Source organism: Triticum urartu, chromosome 2A (assembly GCF_056163025.1).
Source record: "Triticum urartu cultivar PI428250 chromosome 2A, HENAU_Tu73, whole genome shotgun sequence".
NCBI classification, from domain to species: Eukaryota; Viridiplantae; Streptophyta; class Magnoliopsida; order Poales; family Poaceae; genus Triticum; species Triticum urartu.
The window spans coordinates 4,080,045-4,097,810 of NC_141874.1; the positions used below are offsets into that span (position 1 = coordinate 4,080,045).

At 52.8% G+C, this 17,766-nt stretch overlaps 1 protein-coding gene across 1 annotated transcript; it reads left to right on the forward strand.

Moving 5' to 3' along the window:
• Nucleotides 1-280: 280 nt before the first annotated feature.
• LOC147982700 (acyl transferase 15-like) lies at nucleotides 281-1,627 on the forward strand. Its single transcript, XM_087540531.1, has one exon. It carries the CDS (start codon nucleotides 281-283, stop codon nucleotides 1,625-1,627), a length of 1,347 nt encoding a protein of 448 aa, XP_087396657.1.
• Nucleotides 1,628-17,766: the final 16,139 nt, after the last annotated feature.

Here is a 17,766-nt window from a genome sequence, read left to right on the forward strand (position 1 = left end):
ACACATGCATGCTTTTTAAAAGAAAATCATAAGCATTTCAAGTGTGACAAATTAAGTATAGTAAATGTATTTCAAGTGGCGATTCAATCAATTAACTGCGACAGCACCAATACATACTCCGCTTGTGTGTGTATATATATATATATATATATATATATATATATATATATATATATATATATATATATATATACACGTACATGATAGCTATGATCCACATCAAGTTGAGCCTCTGTCTGCTTTAGACCACCGAGACTAGCTAAGCTAGCTAGCAATCACGATGAGGTTCGCGGTGAGCAAGTCCCCGCCGGTGATGGTCCGGCCATCGACAGAGCCGGTGCTGGTGCCGGGGAAGACGACGGCGACGCAAGTGGTGCAACTGTCATCGTGGGACACGACCTACGTGGACTTCCAGGTCACGGTGCTCCTCGTTTTCGACGGCTCGGTTCACCAGCCCGTGGAGGCCATCAAGAAGGGCCTCTCCCGGGCGCTCGCCCACTACCACACCATGGCCGGCCGCCTCGCCGACGAAGACGGCGTGCTCCTGCACGTCGCGTGCACCGGCGAGGGTGTGCCGTTCGTGGCCGCGTCGGCGGGATGTGCCTTGCAGGATCACGGGCTCCTGGACGCGCCCTTCACGACCACCCTCCTCGACGATCTCGCCGTGTACTATCCGGCACCTGAGGGCTGCCGGAGCACGGACCCGATGCTGCTGATGCAGGTCACCGAGTTCGCCTGCGGCGGGTTCACCGTGGGCGTGACGTGGAACCACACGCTGGCCGATGCCACCGGCATCGCCCAGTTCCTGCAGGCCGTGGGCGAGCTCACCCGCGCTGAAGCTGATGCGTCGGCGGTGCCGTCCGTCACGCCGGTCAGGGACGGTCGCGCGGCGTCCCTTCCTCTGCTCTCGGCGCCGGTGGTCGCCGCGAAGCAGTCGCTGATGCTGGACCTCGGCGGCCAGGGCCTCATCTACCTAGACACCGTAGTCCCGATGAAGCTCATCGACCGCATCAAGTCCGACTATAAGGCCGCCCACTCCGGGTACTGCACAACGTTCGAGGCGACGGCCGCCGTGCTGTGGCGGTGCCGCACACGCGCGATCATCGGCGACGACCCCGACGGCTATGACATGTCCACGCCGGCGCCGCTGGCCTTCTTCGTGAACGTGCACAAGCACGTGGGCACGGCGGCGGGGTACTATGGAAACTGCGCGGTGGCGCAGCTGGCGTTCGCGACGACAGGAGAGGTGGCCGGCGCCGGGGATGACGACGGCATGAACGGCCTGGTGGATCTGATCAAGCGCGCCAAGGACGGGGTCCCGGAGCTGCTGAGAGGCATGAGAGCAGGCGGCGGCGCGGTGGACGGGATGGGGGAGGAGGAGATAGCAGCGGCGTTCGGGTACAACGCGCTGATGGTGACGTGCTGGCGGACCATCAGGTTCGGCGACGCCGACTTTGGCGGCGGCGGCCCGGGGAGGGTGGTGGGGCGTTGGCAGCAGACGACGCTGCCGTGCGTGGCGTTAGTGTCCTGCGGGGCCACGGGCGAGCGGCTGCTGACGCAGTGCGTCAGGGCGGAGCACGCCGCCGCGTTGCTCACCGAGCTGGACCAGCTCGCACGCCTCACCTAGTAACTATGAACTGAATTCTTGCTGCTTTGCTGGCACGTACGTACGTATGTGTGGTGTGGTGGTGTGCCGTTGTCGATCGTTGAGTTGTTCCGGTGAATAAGGTACCCCGTTATGTTATGTGCAAGTCAAGTTCCATGAAAATTAGATTAGGGTAATTCCATTTTTACCTTCTGGGACCACCGCCACACGCTCTCCCAGTACCCACCGGTGGTTAATACGACACAACACAACACATATTTTACGTTAAGTGGTACTCCCTCCCTCTAGGTGAATAAGGCTGATCACAATGGGCAAGAACATAAGTTAGTAACTTACACACTTTCCTAAACTATGTTACTATCTCCATAGTGGGTAGGAACATCTATGTAGTGTCACGCAACGATGTATTTATTAGGTTATAGACTCATTATTTTTTGGAGTGTGTGATGTTCCGGTAACTTACTTAGTTACCATAAGCACCTCTCTCTTCATTAAATATGTGCCACATAAGCAAAGTTGTATTGGAGTGTGTGATGTTACTCCTAAGTTCCTCCCCATTGTGACCAGCCTAAGTCATTTTAGATTGTGCACCGTGACCAAGAAGGAGGGGAAAACGAGAGAACTTAATGTTTATTTGCTAATTAATAACATTGCATTCAATAAACTAACCACTGCATGTCGTGTTTGGTAGTCTCGAGTCATTGAAAACATGCACGCACCACATCTCTTATTGGTTGATATGTTAAGAAACAAGAAACGAGGTGAGAGTTAAGGGCATCTCCAGCCGCGCCCCCAACAGCCCCCCCCCCCCAGGCCACTTTTTCGGCGCCGGTGCCGAAAAAACGGCCCAGTCGCGCCCCAGGACGCCGAAAATCGTCGGTTCGGACCTTTTTTCCGCCCGGCGGTCACAGGCCGAACCCGGCGCGCTGGGGAGCTGTTGGGGGCTCCGGCGCTAGGGAAAAGCACGCCTCGCCGACACCGACATGGGAAAAGTCAAGGTTTTCTTCCCCCGACTCGCCTCGCACCCCCCACGCCCTCGGCCACCACTAGCTATATCCCGGCGACGGCCGCTGCCCTACTCCGCTAGATAGCCATTCCCCGCCGGAAAATAGCAGCACTTCGCCGCGGCAGCCCCTCCCACAGTAGTTGGGCGTTCCCGGCCGCCGTTTCCGGCCGCGGAGGCGTGGTTTAACGGCGGGTACATGCCCACCGAGCGCAAGGTGTTCGGCGTTTTGCCTGCCTCGGCGATGGACTCGGACGAGGAGGAAGAGCTCGCCGCGCTGCTGGAGGAGGAAGCCGCGGCCGACGTCCAGGAAGAAGAGCATCTCATGGTGCTCGCCGCCCTCGCCCAGCTGCTGGCGAGCAGTGAAAAGCCGCGACGAGGTGGCTCAGCGCCGGGGTGGGTGAAAGCAAAGAACCGGCATCGTCTGCAAGGCTACTGCATGCTCTACTCCGACTATTTCGCCGATGCTCCACTTCATGGCGAGAGAACATTTCGGCGCCGTTATCGGATGAGCCGAAAGCTCTTCCTCAGGATTGTGAATTCCATCCGGGAGTTCGACAACTACTTCAAGTGCAAGATGGATTGCACTGGCGCTCTTGGATTCACCTCCATCCAGAAGTGCACGATAGCGATGAGGATGCTTGCATATGGAGCTCCAAGTGATTCACTCGACGACTATGGGCGCATGGCCGAGTCCACCAGCATAGAGTGTTTCTACAAGTTCTGTCGGGCAGTGGTGGCAGTGTTTGGGCCACAATACTTGAGAACACCCAATGCGGAAGACACTGCTCGGATCCTAGCCCAGAATGCAGCAAGAGGATTTCCTGGGATGCTTGGAAGTATCGACTGCATGCATTAGAAATGGAAGAACTGCCCATTTGGTTGGCAGGGGATGTACAAAGGCGCCAAAGGCGGTTGCAGTATGGTGCTTGAGGCGGTAGCCACACAGGACCTCTGGATTTGGCACTCCTTCTTTGGTATGCCAGGAACTCACAATGACATCAACGTGCTGCAGTGCTCTCCTGTTTTTGCCAAGCTCGTTGAGGGCCATTCTCCTCCGGTGAACTTCGAGATCAATGGGCACCAATACAACAAGGGGTACTATCTAGCTGACGGCATCTATCCGAGATGGTCGACATTTGTGAAGACGATCTCAAACCCTGTGCCGGGAGGCAAGAACGCCTGATTTGCGAAAGTTCAGAAGGCTTGCCGGAAGGATGTCGAGCGAGCATTTGGTGTGCTCCAATCTCGATTCGTTGTTGTTCGGTACCCCGCTCAGACCTGGTCGAAAGATCAAATGTGGGAGATCATGACTTGCTGTGTCATCTTGCACAACATGATCATCGAGAGCGAGCAAGAAGACCCAGTGATTGACACTGAACCATACTACAGGCAGGGTCCTCTAGCCGAAGTTGATCACCAGCTACCGGCAACTTGGACTGCCTATCTCAGTATGCGTCAGGAGATCCGAGACCCACAGGTGCATAATCAACTGCAGAAAGGTCTGATTGAGCACCTATGGAGGCTCAAGGGGGACGCCTCGTGATGAAATACGAGTTTTTATTTGTTGAACAATATAATTTGTATTGAATTATTTGTTGTTGTAGTATTTTGTTGAAATATTTGATTTTTCTGTGATGAAATATGTGATAAGAAATAATTGTGTTGATAATTGAACGCCGAGACACGGCGAAACCACGCCGAATATGGACCTATTCTCGCCCATATGGGCCGTTTATTCGCCGAAATTAGGCTGCAAAGTGGGCCAATTTCGGCGCCTGGGGGCGACGACTGGGCGCAAACCCGCCCCCAGCGCCGAGTGCATCGTCGGCTCGCCCCCAGGGGGCGATTTTTATGCGTCCCAGGGGGCCAACGGCTGGAGATGCCCTAATGCACTGTGCCTAAATGTTTTGAGATTATTTGGTTTTCGTAAGGTGACTTATACATCTAGACGGAGGGAGTAACATTTATTTGGCATCTCAATCCGTCTAGTCCATTCGATCGACCCAACCTAGCCCATAGAAGGCAATAGATAGTGTACCTCCTGATGTGGTCACTTTCTTCCTTCATAAAAAACACACCATAGCTGAAGCAAAAGAGGGCAATGCCTGTTGACAAGTATTCATGAGCTTAACGAGCTTTAAAGATTTTTGCTCGCTAAGCGGAAGAAGCTTAATTAACCGAGCCTTAACAAGCTATGCATCTTGTTAATTTACCCTGGCCCCGTCGCGGCATGGCGGAGGCGAGGTGCACCTTGTGGAAAGATAGGTGAGTGTGGTGGCGGCGACAACAAGATGATCTGTTGTTTATACACCCGCAAGTGGCACCCCTCTGGCAGGGAACAGCGGCAGCAGCACAGGCGAAGAGTTGCGTTGCGAAGCTCGGGGCTCCTTGGGGGGGGGGGGGGGGGGGGAGGGGGGCACAGTCAGTGAGCAATGGCCGGTGGGAGAGAATACCATGCGGCGTGAAGAAGCGGGGTGCCAGAAAAAAGAGAGTGCCGATCTCATTATGAGGGGAGGCTAAAGGGTACGGGACCCTCCAATAATCTCTCTTTTGTCATCTTCATTTCCCTCTAAATCCATGGCTGCACTTGTCCGTTGGTATCCTGTGCTACTCTTTGCCTATGATTTTGCCTCTTTCCTCCTGTTTTCTTCTCCTTTTTGATTGAACCACCAGCCTCCTCTACAAGAGGCTCTGCAAGCAACATTCTTTGTCTCTCTCTCCTCTTTTCATCCAACGTGACTGCAGGGCAGCACTCCAGCATGGAGCGGTGGCCATGCCCTTAGTGGCAGAACAATCGTTTTCAAAAAAAAAAGTAGTGGCAACCATGGAATATTGGATCTAGTAGTGGGACAGGTCTAATTTTCACTTTTCGTTTGTTAGCGCGTACCGCTAGAATTTTGTGTGTCTGACTATGAAAATCGCGAACTGAGAGTAGCTCCGATGGTTATATTCCTTGTGGTGAAACCAATCACAAAAGTTCAAGTCCTAGACTTGGCATTGGTGGTCACTTTTTTCGGATTTATTTCAGGCTTTCTAGCTATGTGCCTTCAGTGAGAGGAGACGTGTCCCTCGACCGACTTTGTCATCTCAAACTGAAGTGTCGGCTCAGTCTCTCGGAGATGCTCAAAGGGGTAAGGTGTGTGTGCATGTATTCATATGAGTGAGTGTACGTGTGTATGTATGAGCATCTGCGTCTGTACTGTGTTAAAAAAAACAAAACAAAAAAACAAGAGATTTGGTTCTGCATTATGGCAAACCCTGAAGTGGTGTCTTGTTGCATTTTCTCTCTGTTGAGATGTGTACTACTTTAGGGATACAAATGTATAATGAGATTGCACTTTCAGAAACATAAAACTGCATTGTATTAAGATACAAATGTATAATGAGATTGCACTTTCAGAAACATAAATATGCATTGTATTAAGATACAAATGTGCATAGAATGGGTCAATGTTAGTTTATCTGGACAAATAAATTTGTTTGCATATATTCATTTTGGCCAGTACCATTTGAATTAGTTACGTAACTAAAATTGCCCTCGTCCCAGATGTAGGTGGGTTTTTTCTAGACACCAGACCCAAGCGGATTACACAATCTAGTATTGCCCATAGCGACGCACACTAATGCTCCGATGTACACATTCTATATACCTAAATAATTCATTTTCACTACTTCTATTTATCTCAACATACATACATGCCATTTCATCATATGTGTCACGTCATCATAGACCCATCACAACATGCCACCTAACATCGCATCTCACCCCACATGCCACCTAACAAAAGGCACTCAACATGCATGAGATTTTTCTCCCGCTATATTATACAAATTATATTCAATAATATTTTTCAAATACAATATATAATATGTATTTAAATCTTAGTTCGTATACTATTAGTCCGAATATGCTTGTTTCATGCAAGCCAATCTCATTGAACATATTGCAATCGATTCCCACAACGACACACGGGATACCAACTAGTTTTTTTTTAATAAAAACATGATTCCTCCCGGCCTCTGCATTAGTCACATGCAACCATGCACTGTTACAATGGGAACATATGAGAAAGCTTTGGCCACTGCCGCCGAAAGAAAAGCTAGGTGATACAGGTTCGGATTGGCTCCTGCTAGCCCTTGCGGCCTGTTCAGATACTGGCCGTACGTAGTATGGTAATTCTGTTGATATGGAGAATTTGGCAAATTAGGAATTATACTTCCCATGGGAAGGAAGTAGTCCCGATAGAGATTTCTGCAGAGATTTTACAAAGCTACTAGCAGTCCCTGTACAATGCTAAGAACTACTCGTCTGAGGAGATTTTTCGGGAAAAATGCCTTTGGTTTTTGACGTGGATGTCGTGATTCTAAGTCTGACAGTGAGGTAGGGGGTATGTATGAAGAGGCTAGACCTTAGCTATTGGGAAGTTGTAAGTACACAAGGTTTACGAGTTCAGGCCCTTCTCTGTGGAAGTAACAGCCCTACGTCTCGGTGCCCGGAGGCGGTCGATTGGATTATGCGTGAGTAAGATCACAGGGGTGCGAACCCTTCATACTGAGGAGGGGGGTGGCTTATATAGAGTTCGCCAGCCCTCTCCTGCCCTCAGTAATGCAGGGTTTAAGGTACATTTAAGGTGGGCGTTACTGATAACGTCCCTAATAAAGCGCCATGATGGTCATAAAGACTACTTAAAAGCTGACCGTTTGCCTGGGAGTGATTTGAGGTCTCCTGGCGGTCGAATGGTTGGCTTGTTGGTCGAGTGACAGCTTCTTGGTCGAGTGTCTTGGCCCCGTCGAGTGGGACATCTTCAAGTCGTCTGAAAGGTGACTTCCTCTAAGGACGTCCTACGGTAGGGCTCTTAGGACGGGTCCGTGTCCCTACCGTAGGTATATGACTACATCATTAGCCCCCGAACGGATCGAGGCTGGAGTGGAAAAAAGAGGTTAGGGACCTTTTCATCCGACCCCTCGGGTTATTATGGGTGCTTCATTCTGGGTCGACTGTCACGGACGACGTCATTAACCTTTTTCAGTCGACTTGATCCGTTCCAAATCTTTCGTCGGATGGATTTCTTCGCTTGCGAGGCATCGAGCGCTGGCGGAGATCGCGGGATTTGGATTTTTTGGGAAGCGCGCGGAACGGGGGCGGCCGCAGTAATCGGGAGCGACGGTGCGAAGGCTCCTCGATCCCCGCGCCGCCTTTTTCGCCACGTACAGCGCGCGCGCCTGCCAAGGGATTTGACTGGATAGCTCGGGCCTACCTGTCAGCCACTCGGGAGTGGCTCCTTATAAATAGTCGGCCCGGAGTCTCTCTTCAGTACGCGTGCTCATCTCTTCTGCTCCTCTCTCTGTCTCTCCGTCGTCTCCTCCGCTTCCTTCGCTCTCGCCCCGCCACCACAAAAACTAGCCCGAGACCTTGCCGGCGGCGATGGTGAAGAGCAAGACGACCGCCCTGGAGCGCGCGAAGAAGGCGGCGGCGGCCGGGAAGGGGAAGAAGTCTGCGCGCGGGGGCTCTTCTTCTCGGACGACCCTGCCCAGGGGGTGGATCCAGGGCGACTGGATGCCCTCGGTGCTTCGTCAGGAGGATCTCGACGATATGGTCGAGGGAGGAGTCATCCTCCACAAGGTGGCGCGTCTTCCGGGGAGAGAAATCGAGCCCCAGCCACGTGACGGTGAGCGCGTCCTCCTGGCGACTCACATTGTTCGTGGTTTCTCCTTGCCGCCCCACCCTTTTTCCGCAATTTCCTGAATTTCTTCGGGGCGCAGCTCCACCACTTCACTCCGAACTCCATAGTCTACCTCGCCGCTTTCATTTCTATGTGCGAGGCGTTTCTGGGGTGCCGCCCGCACTGGGGACTCTTCAAGCATATCTTCACCGTTCGCTCTCAGTCGGTGAAGAAGGCTAAGTCGAGTGACGAGAGGACACAGGTGATCCAGTTGTGCGGAGGCTTGGCGATCCAGACAAGGGGAAAAGTTGTTTTCCCTCCATCACTTTCCCGGAGTCGGTTCGAGGGTGGCAGGCGACTTGGTTCTACTGCCAGGATCAAGTGACCCCGGGGCAGTCGACTGGACTCCCACCCTTCACCCTCGACCGAGCTGAAAAGCCGGCTTCTCTGAAGGTGACGCCCGAAGAAAAGGCCCATGTCAAGATACTGGCGGGTCGAGTGGTCGAACTTGTCCGTGAGGGCGTGACGGGGATGGACCTGCTCGAAGTCTTCCTCAGGAGGAGAGTCCAACCCCTCCAGGCTCGGGATCACCCGATGTGGTTGTACTCCGGCCTTGAGGACTCCACTCGGGTTCACCCAGAGGAGGTCACCGACGAGATGCTGGAGGGGTGGCTGTCAAGCATTACAGGGAACAAAGACAACCCCCGAGGAGCCAGGAGGGTCGTTCCACTCGACAGCTCTTATGAGGTCGACCAGGTGTGTATTTGCATTTCCGACTGAAATCTTGCTTTCTGCACTGGTCTTCTTTTGAGCAAGTCGACTGACTTTCCATTTTGTCTGCTGTCTTTTAGGCGACCACTGAGATGTATTCGACGCCCAACGGGGCGCAGGGGTCGACTGAGGAAGGTGAGGGGAGCGGTGGTGAGAGCGGGGACGACCAGGGCGAGTGGGAGTCAGGCGGCGAAGGAGAGGAAGGCGACGACATCTTCTCCAGCGAGGAGGAGGAGGAAGGAGCCGAACCTCCCCGCCTAGAGAGACGATCCAAGCTCGTGCACGACCCGGCGCAGGGACGTGGTCAGACGACTGCCTCTGTCGGGCCATCGTCGAAACGCCCTCGGACCTCTTCTCCGACACCGACTGGGAAGGTTCCCAAGCAACCACGCACGACGCAGTCCAAGCCACCCAAGACTCTGCCGAAGATGAAGATAACTGTCCCTGTCATCTCTGGGTAACAAGCTTTGACTTCTTTCGTCGATTGGAGGACAGAACCTGAGTCGACTCATTATACCGAACTGGTTGATTCTTCGAATTTTGCAGTGCTGCTACCTCCGAGGTCTCAGCCAAGGATGACGACCAAGAGATGGGGGACGCTGCAACCTCCAACCCTGGTACGATCATCGATGTTTTGTTTTTGAGTTGTCTTGGTCGCTTCTTGCAATCCTTGTCGATTGAAAATTCTTCCTACAGCTCCTTCTCAAGTTATCGACCTCCCGGATGACGATGACAACGAGCCGTTGAGGATAGGGAGGACCAGGAGGCCGTCGACTGACAGGGCTCCCCAGCCTGCTCCGGCGCCTGAGGCCGCGGCACGAGACGGCGGCGATGCCCCTCGGACCACTGTGTCCTTCGCCAATCCCCTGTCGAGTGCGCAGCCCTCGGCGTCGGCTGCCAATCCGACTGCCAATCTTCGGTCGAGTGCGCAGCCCTCGGCATCGACTGCCAATCCGACTGCCAATCCTCAGTCGAGTACGCAGCCCTCGGCGCCGACTGTCGATCCGACTTCCCTCTTTGTCGCGTATTCTGCCCCTGAAGACGAAGTGGCCGCTGCGAGGGAGGCCATACACCAGGCAGGGGTCATGATGGAGCAGGTGAAGAGGGCTCGGGAGGCCAGCCAGGCGGCTTACGACGCGAGTTCGGCGCTTCAGAGTAACGTCCAGGTCAGTTGACTTGATGTTTGTTTGTTTGAAGGGTTTTTCTCTCTTTCTCTTCCTTTTTTGAAGATCTTTGTTTCTGTATTTGTACACCCAGTGGGTGTGTTTTCTCTTTGGTCGAACCAGTGGGGGCACGCTGAGTGCACCCACTGGGTGTAGTCCCCGAGACTACGGTGGACTGCTGGCAGTCGACTGTAGTCTGTATATTGTGTTTGTGAATCTGAACTTCTTCACTAGGTCTGCCCTGCCAGGTCGAGCGGTTCGTGTCCTGTCGACTGTATGCAGTCTTTTTTTTTGGTCGAACCAGTGGGGGCACGCTGAGTGCACCCACTGGGTGTAGTCCCCGAGACTACGGTCGAATATTTTTTTATTCGGCTGTGGTCTTAGAAACGTCACCATTGTTCCTTAGCTACTCGGGAGCAACTTATCTCGAACGCCTGTCGGCTGGTTTTTCCTTTGCAGAGATCTTGCGAACTTGTCGCTCGTTATGCTGAATTGGAGAAGCAGAAGATTCAGCTGGACCTTGATTTAGAGCTGGCCAGGACAGAGTTGCAGAGGGTCAGGGAGGGCGCCGCAGGTAAAGCGACTTTGTCGACTGGTTCTGTTTTCAGGCTTGGGCATTCCTTTGCTGTTTTTGATTCCATCGCCGTTTCCTTGTAGGGGAATTGGAAAGAGCTTTGGCGAGGAAGGACCAGGACCTGGCTGTTGCCCGTAAGGCGGCTGACGACAAAATGGCTCTGGCCGAACAGAAGCTGGCTTCGGTCGACCAGTTGGAACAAGAGAACATTAGGTTGCAGGCCGCTCTGACTGATGCCAACAAGCTGGCTGTCAGTTGGAAGAAGAAGCACCTCCTCTTGGGTGAGGAGATGGAAGGCGTCGCCCGTAGGAGGGACGACCTGGAGAGCTTCCTGAGGAGCCTCGCCAAGAGGCTGTACATCAAACTTGAAGGTGCACATCTAATTTTGGCTATTTTGTTCTTTTTGTGTCGACTCAATCCTGTGTTCGTTGGCTTATCCTTAGGTCTTGTGTGCAGAATTCTGTCAGAACTTCGAAGAGGAGACCGGGCGGATCGAAACGGGCCTTGACCCAATCAATTCCCTAGTGAAAGACGACACTGCCATGAACTTGCTCCGACTGGAATCTCGAATCGACGGCGCCGTGGATTACCTGGCTCGACTGAAGGTTGCCGTGTCGCGGATCGACTCGACACTTTGGCCAGAATCTGCGCTCCAGAACGATCTCGAGTCTCTTATGGCTCTACTTGACAAAATCCCCGATCGAGTGCAGGAGTGGAAGAAGTCCTCTGCCCGGTGCGGCGCTGACGTGGCTCTATCCTTAGTCCGCGTCCATTGCAAGGAGACGCATGAAGAAAAGCTGGCCGCCATCCAAGTCGCCAATACCAAGAGGCACAGCTTCCAGGACTTCATGGAGACCTTCATCGCTGCAGCTACTCGCATTGCGGACGGGATCGACTTGGATGAGTTCGTCGCTCCTGCCAGCCCTCCTCTTGAGGAGTGAGAAAACTTTTTATGCCTTTCCTTAAATTAGCCTCGGGATGCCGAGTGGATTTGTAGTCGTTTAAACTCTGCTGAGCTGAGGGCTCAAGTACTTTGATTCGAGGCCCGGGGCCTTTTAAGCTTTATCCGAACTTTATTTTTGCTGAATGTCTCTGTGATCTGGAACTGTCGTGAGAGGCTTGATGACCGGCCCTCACCCTGTCGTTGTACATTGTATTTGTGGCGGAGCTCTCGGGAGAAGGTGGCGGTCGACCCATGCTCCGTTGCTGTACATTGTATTTGTGGCGGAGCTCTCGGGAGAAGGTGACAGTCGACCCACACTCCGTTGTTGTACATTGTATTTGTGGCGGAGCTCTCGGGAGAAGGTGGTAGTCGACCTATACTCCGTTGTTATACATTGTATTTGTGGCGGAGCTCTCGGGAGAAGGTGGTAGTCGACCTATACTCCGTTGTTATACATTGTATTTGTGGCGGAGCTCGCCACTCGGTAGGATTTTTCAAACTTAGGCGAGTGTCTGACTGCAGCTAAGTCTCTTCGTGGAGAACTTAGGCGAGTGTTGAACTGCAGCTAAGCCCCCGAGTGGGAGGGTTGCTCTCCACTCGGTAGGATTTTTCAAACTTAGGCGAGTGTCTGACTGCAGCTAAGTCTCTTCGTGGAGAACTTAGGCGAGTGCCGAACTGCAGCTAAGCCCCCGAGTGGGAGGATTGCTCTCCACTCGGTAGGATTTTTCAAACTTAGGCAAGTGTCTGACTGCAGCTAAGTCTCTTCGTGGAGAACTTAGGCGAGTGCTGAACTGCAGCTAAGCCCCCGAGTGGGAGGGTTGCTCCCTTGGTAGGATTTTTCAAACTTAGGCGAGTGTCTGACTGCAGCTAAGTCTCTTCGTGGAGAACTTAGGCGAGTGCTGAACTGCAGCTAAGCCCCCGAGTGGGAGGGTTGCTCTCCACTCGGTAGGATTTTTCAAACTTAGGCGAGTGTCTGACGGCAGCTAAGTCTCTTCGTGGAGAACTTAGGCGAGTGCTGAACTGCAGCTAAGCCCCCGAGTGGGAGGATTGCTCTCCACTCGGTAGGATTTTTCAAACTTAGGCGAGTGTCTGACCGCAGCTAAGTCTCTTCGTGGAGAACTTAGGCGAGTGCCGAACTGCAGCTAAGCCCCCGAGTGGGAGGATTGCTCTCCACTCGTTAGGATTTTTCAAACTTAGGCGAGTGTCTGACTGCATCTAAGTCTCTTCGTGAAGAACTTAGGCGAGTGCTGAACTGCAGCTAAGCCTCCGAGTGGGAGGATTGCTCTCCACTCGGTAGGATTTTTCAAACTTAGGCGAGTGTCTGACCGCAGCTAAGTCTCTTCGTGGAGAACTTAGGCGAGTGTCGAACTGCAGCTAAGCCCCCGAGTGGGAGGATCGCTCTCCACTCGGTAGGATTTTTCAAACTTAGGCGAGTTTCTGACTGCAGCTAAGTCTCTTCGTGGAGAACTTAGGCGAGTGCTGAACCGCAGCTAAGCCCCCGAGTGGGAGGATTGCTCTCCACTCGGTAGGATTTTTCAAACTTAGGCGAACCGGATTCGCAGCTAAGTCACCCACTGGGGGGATTTCGGATACATACAACAGTGACAACGATTATTGGAACACTCTTATTTTTGGTAAAAATGAACTCTAGGAGTTTTTCTTATTACATCTGGTTTGAGAGCGGCCTTAAGTGTAAAAGGGGCGGAGAAGCTCCGCGTTCCAAGCTCGAGGTTCGTCGACTTGTCGATCAACATTGTAAAGGTGATATGCTCCGTTGTGGAGGACTCTGGTGATGATGAAGGGGCCTTCCCAAGTTGGAGCGAGCTTGTGAGGTTTCTGTTGATCCACTCGGAGGACCAAATCTCCTTCTTGAAAGGCTCGACTTTTCACGTTCCGGGCATGGAATCGACGCAAGTCCTGCTGGTAAATGGTCGATCTGATCATTGCCATCTCCCTCTCTTCCTCCAAGAGGTCGACTGCGTCTTGCCGGGCCTGCTCCGCTTCATCTTCGGTGTAAAGTTCAACTCGGGGCGCATTATGAAGGAGATCGCTTGGCAGGACAGCTTCGGCTCCGTAAACCAGGAAGAACGGGGTCCTTCCAGTCGACCGGTTAGGGGTGGTCCTTAATCCCCACAGCACTGACGGAAACTCGTCGACCCAAGCACCTGCCGCGTGCTTGAGATCACGCATCAGCCGGGGTTTTAGCCCTTTGAGGATCAGACCATTTGCCCTCTCAGCCTGTCCGTTCGACTGGGGGTGAGCGACTGAGGCGTAGTCGACTCGTGTGCCTTGAGAAGCGCAAAATGCCCTGAATTCGTCTGAATCGAAGTTTGACCCGTTATCAGTGATGATGTTGTGTGGGACTCCATATCTGAATGTCAACCCTCTGATGAAACTGATAGCGGTGCCAGCGTCAAGGCTCTTTATGGGCTTAGCCTCGATCCATTTGGTGAACTTGTCGACTGCCACGAGCACGTGAGTGAACCCACTCCTGCCCGTTCTCAAGGGGCCGACCATGTCCAATCCCCAGACGGCGAAGGGCCAGACGAGCGGAATGGTTTTCAGGGCTGACGCGGGCTTGTGCGACACGTTGGAGTAGAACTGGCAGCCCTCGCACCTGTCGACTATCTCTTTCGCCATCTCATTTGCCCTTGGCCAATAAAATCCAGCTCGGTATGCTTTAGCCACAATGGTCCGAGAGGACGCATGGTGACCGCAGGTTCCTGAGTGGATATCGTTGAGGATTATTTGACCTTCTTCTGGCGTTATGCATTTCTGGCCGACTCCGGTCGCACTTTCTCTGTACAGCTGTCCCCTTATGACTGTGAAGGCCTTAGATCGGCGGACGATCTGTCGAGCCTCCTCCTCGTCCTCCGGGAGTTCTTTCCTTAGGATATATGCAATGTATGGTATCGTCCAGTCCGGGGTGACTGCCAAGACTTCCATGACCAGGTCGACTACTGCAGGCACCTCAACTTCAGTCGGGTCCGCGGCACTTTTCGGCTGCGGGGCTTCTTCTGTGAAAGGATCTTCTTGTACTGACGGCGAGCGAATGTGTTCTAAGAACACGTTGCTTGGAATGGCTTCTCTCTTGGAGCCTATCTTTGCCAAGTCATCAGCTGCCTGGTTTTTCAATCGGGGGATGTGGTGGAGTTCCAACCCCTCGAACTTCTTTTCAAGCTTCCGTACTGCAATGCAGTATCCAGTCATTGCCGGACTCCTGACATCCCATTCCTTCATCACTTGATTAACCACCAGATCTGAGTCGCCATAGACCATGAGGCGACGGACGCCGAGTGAAATGGCCATGCGCAACCCATACAAAAGTGCTTCATACTCTGCTTCGTTATTGGAGGAATCGAAGTGAATCTGGAGAACGTATCTGAGTTTATCCCCTCGGGGGGAGACCAGAACTACCCCCGCGCCCGAACCATTCAGCATCTTGGATCCATCGAAGAACATAGTCCAGTGTTCCGAGTGAACTTGAGTCGGAAGTTGCTGTTCAATCCACTCGGCGATAAAATCTGCGATTGCTTGAGACTTGATGGCTTTCTTTGCTTCAAACTTGATGTCTAAAGGAAGGAGTTCAATCGCCCACTTGGCCACTCGACCAGTTGCATCTCTGTTATGCAGGATCTCCGATAATGGGGCGTCGCTGACGACTGTAATGGAGTGGTCAGAGAAATAATGTGCAACTTTCTTCGTGGTCATGTAAATCCCATATACAAGCTTCTGGTAGTGGGGGTATCTTTGTTTTGAAGGGGTCAAAACTTCAGACACATAATAAACAGGGCGTTGGACTTTGGAGGCCTTCCCTTCCTCTTCCCGCTCGACCGTGAGTACTGTACTGACAACCTGTCCCGTGGCTGCAATGTAAAGCAGCAGAGGCTCTTTGCTGATTGGAGCAGCTAGCACCGGCTGGGTGGAGAGCAGAGCTTTGAGCTCTGCAAACGCTGCGTCAGCTTCTGGAGTCCATTCGAACTTGTCAGACTTTTTCATCAGTCAGTAAAGAGGCAACGCTTTTTCACCGAGTCGAGAGATGAATCGACTTAAGGCGGCCAAGCAGCCTGTAAGTTTTTGGACATCATGCACACGTACAGGACGCTTCATCCGGAGTATGGTGCCAATTTTTTCAGGATTGGCGTCGATTCCCCGTTCGGAAACGAGAAAATCGAGTAGCTTGCCACCTGGGACTCCGAAAGTGCATTTTGACGGATTGAGCTTGATATCGTACCTCCTGAGGTTGGCGAAGGTTTCAGTAAGGTCAGCCCGTAGGTCGGAACCTTTCCGGGACTTGACTACGATATCGTCCATGTACGCCTCCACATTCCGACTGATTTGAGTGAGTAAACACTTCTGGATCATTCTCATGAATGTGGCTCCGGCGTTCTTGAGGCCGAATGGCATGGTGACGTAACAGAAGCATCCGAATGGAGTGATGAAAGCTGTTTTGATTTCGTCGGGCCCATACAGACGGATCTGATGGTACCCGGAGTAGGCATCTAGAAAAGACAATCTCTCGCATCCCGCAGTTGAGTCGACAATTTGGTCGATGCGAGGGAGAGGAAAATGATCTTTCGGGCAGGCCCGATTGATATGCTTGAAATCAATGCACATGCAGAGTGATTTGTCCTTCTTGGGGACCATGACAACATTGGCGAGCCACTCGGAGTGGTAGATCTCTCGAATGAACTCAGCTGCTAAGAGCCGAGCCACTTCTTCGCCGATGGCTTGTTTCTTCTGGACGGCGGACCGCCGCAGATGTTCCTTTACGGGTTTGAACTTTGAGTCGACTCGTAGGCGGTGCTCAGCCAGCCCCCTGGAAACTCCGGGCATGTCAGAGGGTTTCCATGCGAAGATGTCCCAGTTCTCACGGAGGAGCTGGATGAGCGCTTCTTCCTATTTGGAGTCGAGCGTCGTTGAGATGTGGGTCGGAGCTGCCTCGGGGTCAGTCGGGTGAATGTGGACCGTCTTCGTTTCGCCGGCCGACTGAAAAGCTGACTCGGAGGCAGGCTTCTTAGCCCGCAGCAATTCACTCGGATCGACAGTTTTTTGGTACTCTTTCAGCTCGACCACTGCCATCTGAGCGTCGGCGATCTTTGATCCCTTCTGGAAACATTCTTCTGCTTTCTTCCGGTTGCCCGTAACAGTGATCACACCTTTGGGGCCAGGCATCTTTAATTTAAGATACACGTAGCATGGTCGAGCCATGAAGCGTGCGTAAGCCGGCCTGCCCAAGATGGCGTGATAAGCACTCTGGAAGTCCACAACTTCAAACGTTAACTTTTCCTTGCGGTAATTCTTTGAATCACCGAAAACCACATCAAGAGCAATCTGGCCGAGTGACTCGGCTTTCTTCTCAGGAATGACTCCGTGGAAGCTCATGTTACTGGTGCTGAGTCTGGACATCGGAATGCCCATTCCTTTCAAGGCTTCCGCGTACAGTATGTTCAGGCCACTGCCACCGTCCATCAGGACTTTGGTCAGTCGAGTGCCTTCAAAAACTGGGTCGACCACCAAAGCTTGCCTCCCAGGGGTGGCAATGTGTGTTGGGTGATCGGATTGGTCGAACGTGATGGCCGTCTGAGACCACTTTAGGTAACTGGGAGTCGCAGGGGCAACCATGTTCACCTCACGGTTAATGACTTTCAGTCGACTTTTGCTTTTGACATCGGCAAAAATCATCAGGGTGGAATTGACCTGGGGGTATCCATCGTCGCTATCATCCCTGTCTTCAACCATGTCTGGCTCTTTTTCTTTATCCTTGGGCTGCTTGCCCTGAAACTGCTGGATCAGGAGCCGGCATTGTCGAGTGGTATGTTTGGGGTAAATAAAATTACCCTCTTCGTCTTTCTTGGTGTGGATGTGACATGGCAAATCCAAAACATCATTCCCATCCTGATCCTTGACTTTCTTGGGCTTCCAAGTGCCCTTGGGTTTCCCCTTGAAGTTTCCCTGGGCCACAGCCAGGGCCTCCCCGGGAGCGGCTGGCTCGGCCTTCCGCTTTTGCTTCCGACTGGAGTTTCCTCCGGTTTCTTGG

Bases quoted from the DNA above. Each gene is read 5' to 3' on its own strand.
- LOC147982700 (XM_087540531.1), top strand. From the start codon at position 281: ATGAGGTTCGCGGTGAGCAAGTCCCCGCCGGTGATGGTCCGGCCATCG.